Genomic DNA, 2,893 nt, shown 5'->3' with positions numbered 1-2,893 from the left:
TACCTATGTAGGACTTACCCATTTGCTGTCCGAGATAGGGAATATGATTCCCATTTGTAGCAACTTAAGCACCTCTTTTTTCACCACCTCCATCATAGGCGGATTCAATCTGCGCTGAGGTTGTCTTACCGGCTTTGCATCATCTTCCAACGAAACCCGGTGCATGCAAGTAGATGGACTTATACCTTTGATGTCGGCAATGGTCCATCCAATGGTCAGTTTGTACTCTTTGAGCACTGAAATCAACTTCTCCTCCTGTTCCTCAGTGAGCTTGCTTGATATAATCACTGGTAAGGTATCTCCATCACCAAGGAATGCATACTTTAAATGATCGGGAAGTTGTTTCAATTCCAACTCTGGTGCCTGCAAAACAGATGGCAAAATTTTCTCCACAGGCAAAGTTAGTGGAATGGATTTAAAAGTTGGTGGCATAGTAGGGAGTTTAAAGTGCTCATTCAACTCCGCCACCATTTCCTACAAGTTAGTCGACAATGAGAAATCCAAATCATCATCTATCAAACTACTATCAAGTGCCATCAACAACTCATCTGATCCGTCAACATCAAAAACATCCTGCACTAAGGGCTCAACAATGTCAATAGAGCATAGAGAATAATCATCTGTAGGGAACTTCATTGAACCATAGATATTGAATTCCACTACTTCTCCATCAAATTCCAATGTTAAAGAACCAGTAGAGACATCAATTTTAGTCTTAGCAGTTTTCAGAAAAGGCCTTCCTAGGAGAATAGGGGTAGCTTGTGCATCATTTTCCATATCAAGCACATAAAAATCAATAGGGAAAATCAATTTATCAACCATGACTAGAACATCCTCAACCACACCCTTTAGAAAGACACTCGACCTATCAGCTAACTGTATGATCACACCAGTTTCATGCAAAGGTTCAGGTTCTAAAGATTTATAAAGAGAATAAGGAATCACATTAATTGAAGCGCCTAAATCTAACATGGCCCTAGCAAACTTGGTATCTCCTAAAGTGCAAGGAATAGTGAACATGCCAGGGTCACTACATTTCTTTGGAAGTTTCTTTTGAATCACAGCAGACACACATGTGCACTTACCTTTACCTTCTCCTTACCTGTCAACCTATGTTTCCTTTTTACAATACATAGCTCTTTCAAAAACTTAGAAAATCTAGGAATACTCTTGATTAAATTAAGGAGAGGACCTCGCACTTACTAAAAGTCTCACACATATCCTTGTCTTTTTCTAACCTGCGAGTCTCTTGCAAAGCTTCGGGAAAAGGTGGATCTGGTTCATAAGACGACAAAGGTGGAAGATTGGAAGTCGAGCTTTGTTCCACAGCTTCTTCTTCCTCTTCAGTTCCTACTCGGTCTTTAGCTCTATTCTTTGCTACCACTGTCTCTTGCAACTCTTTCCCACTTCTTAACGTAATTGCATGAGCTTGCTGCCTAGGATTAGGCTCGGGTTGAGATGGTATCTTTCCCGAGTCCTTTGCCTTAAGTCTACTCATAGCCTCAGACATCTGGCTGACTTGATTCTCCAAATTCTGAATGCTAGACTTAGTCTCTTGTTGAAACTGGACCATATTTTGCTGCATATTAGTCACACTAGAAGTGAGAGCCTTGATCATATCTTCAGTTGACATGTTCAAATTAGAACTTTGGCCTTGTGGTTTCAGAAACGGTTGCCTGTACAGGGGAAATTGCTGATTGCTCATCGGATTTTGCTGTTGCTGATTGCCTTGCAAGTTACCATACCTGAAATTCGGATGATCTCTCCATCCTGGATTAAAGGTATTTGAGTACGAATCATACTTTCTCTAAGGGGCTTGTCCTTGAAACCCGGTTGCATTTACCTGCTCAGTAGACTCCTCTTGAAGTTGAGGACATGAATCAGTAGGATGTCCCATAAAAGTGCATATACCACAAGCTTTCACCTGTGCAGACTTGGTATTCACAATAAACTCCCGCATCATGGAAGCCAAACCAGCTACATGATTCTCCAATTCAGATGTACTCGAGCTAGCTGCATTTACTCGACGTGTAGAAGAACGACGACTAAATTGCCTCGAATTTTCAGCTAACTCCGAGATCAACTCATTCGCTTCTGAAGGCGTCTTGTTTATAATACCCCCTCCACTTGCTGCATTCACCATTCTCAAATCATCCTCAAAAAGACAACCATAAATGTATAGTACGAGGTCATGTTCAGAGCAGCCATGATAAGCACAACTAGCACACAACTTCTTGAAACGCTCCCAGTTATCGTATAAGGATTCTTCATCTTTCTGCTCAACATTACTGATTGCTTTCTTAAGGCTCGAAGATATTGTAGCTGGAAAATATTTTTCAAGAAAACACTTCTTCATTTGAGCCCATGTTGTGATGGTACCTGGAGGAAGATAATACAACCAATTTTTCGGCACATCCCTGAGAGAGAAAGGAAAAGCTCTCAATTTAATCTGCCCATCCGTCACCCCACTCGGCTTCATACTGGGCAAACCACATGGAACTTGGAAAGGTGTTTGTTAGGATCTTCTCCTTTTATCCCATGGAAGGTAGGTAGAAGATGTATCAACCCTGATTTCAGCTCGAAGGTGGCACCTTCATTCAACTCAGGAAAAGTAATGCAAAGAGGTTGTTAATTAAGATTCGGAGTTGTGAGCTCCTTTAACGTTCTAGTCTCATGAGCATCTTGTCTTCTTCAGGTTCTAATGCAAAAGGCAATTCACGGAAGGTATCTCTCAATTCCTCTCGTAACCTGAAAAGAGTTCTTTCAATTTCTGGGTCTAACTGCAAAATTTCTTTGTTAGCAGAACGAGTGTTTACCATAAAAGCAGTCAAACAACAATAAATTAAAAGAGAAAACAAAAACACACAGTAAAAAGATGTTGCCTAATTTCCCT

The 2,893-nt window shown here is 40.8% G+C and overlaps 1 protein-coding gene across 1 annotated transcript; it reads right to left on the bottom strand.

Annotated features, from left to right (window-relative positions):
• Window positions 1-474: 474 nt before the first annotated feature.
• Window positions 475-2,479, bottom strand: LOC104901506 (uncharacterized). The gene is made up of 4 exons (XM_010689095.1): window positions 1,830-2,479; window positions 1,239-1,745; window positions 1,103-1,119; window positions 475-995 (listed from the first exon to the last, which is right to left on the bottom strand). The coding sequence occupies exons 1-4, from the start codon at window positions 2,477-2,479 to the stop codon at window positions 475-477; spliced, it is 1,695 nt and encodes a 564-aa protein (XP_010687397.1).
• Window positions 2,480-2,893: the final 414 nt, after the last annotated feature.

This window comes from Beta vulgaris, chromosome 8 (genome assembly GCF_026745355.1).
Source record: "Beta vulgaris subsp. vulgaris cultivar EL10 chromosome 8, EL10.2, whole genome shotgun sequence".
Lineage (NCBI taxonomy): Eukaryota > Viridiplantae > Streptophyta > Magnoliopsida > Caryophyllales > Amaranthaceae > Beta > Beta vulgaris.
Note: the sequence above shows the minus strand (reverse complement) of the source record. Positions and strands in the feature narration are given on the sequence as shown.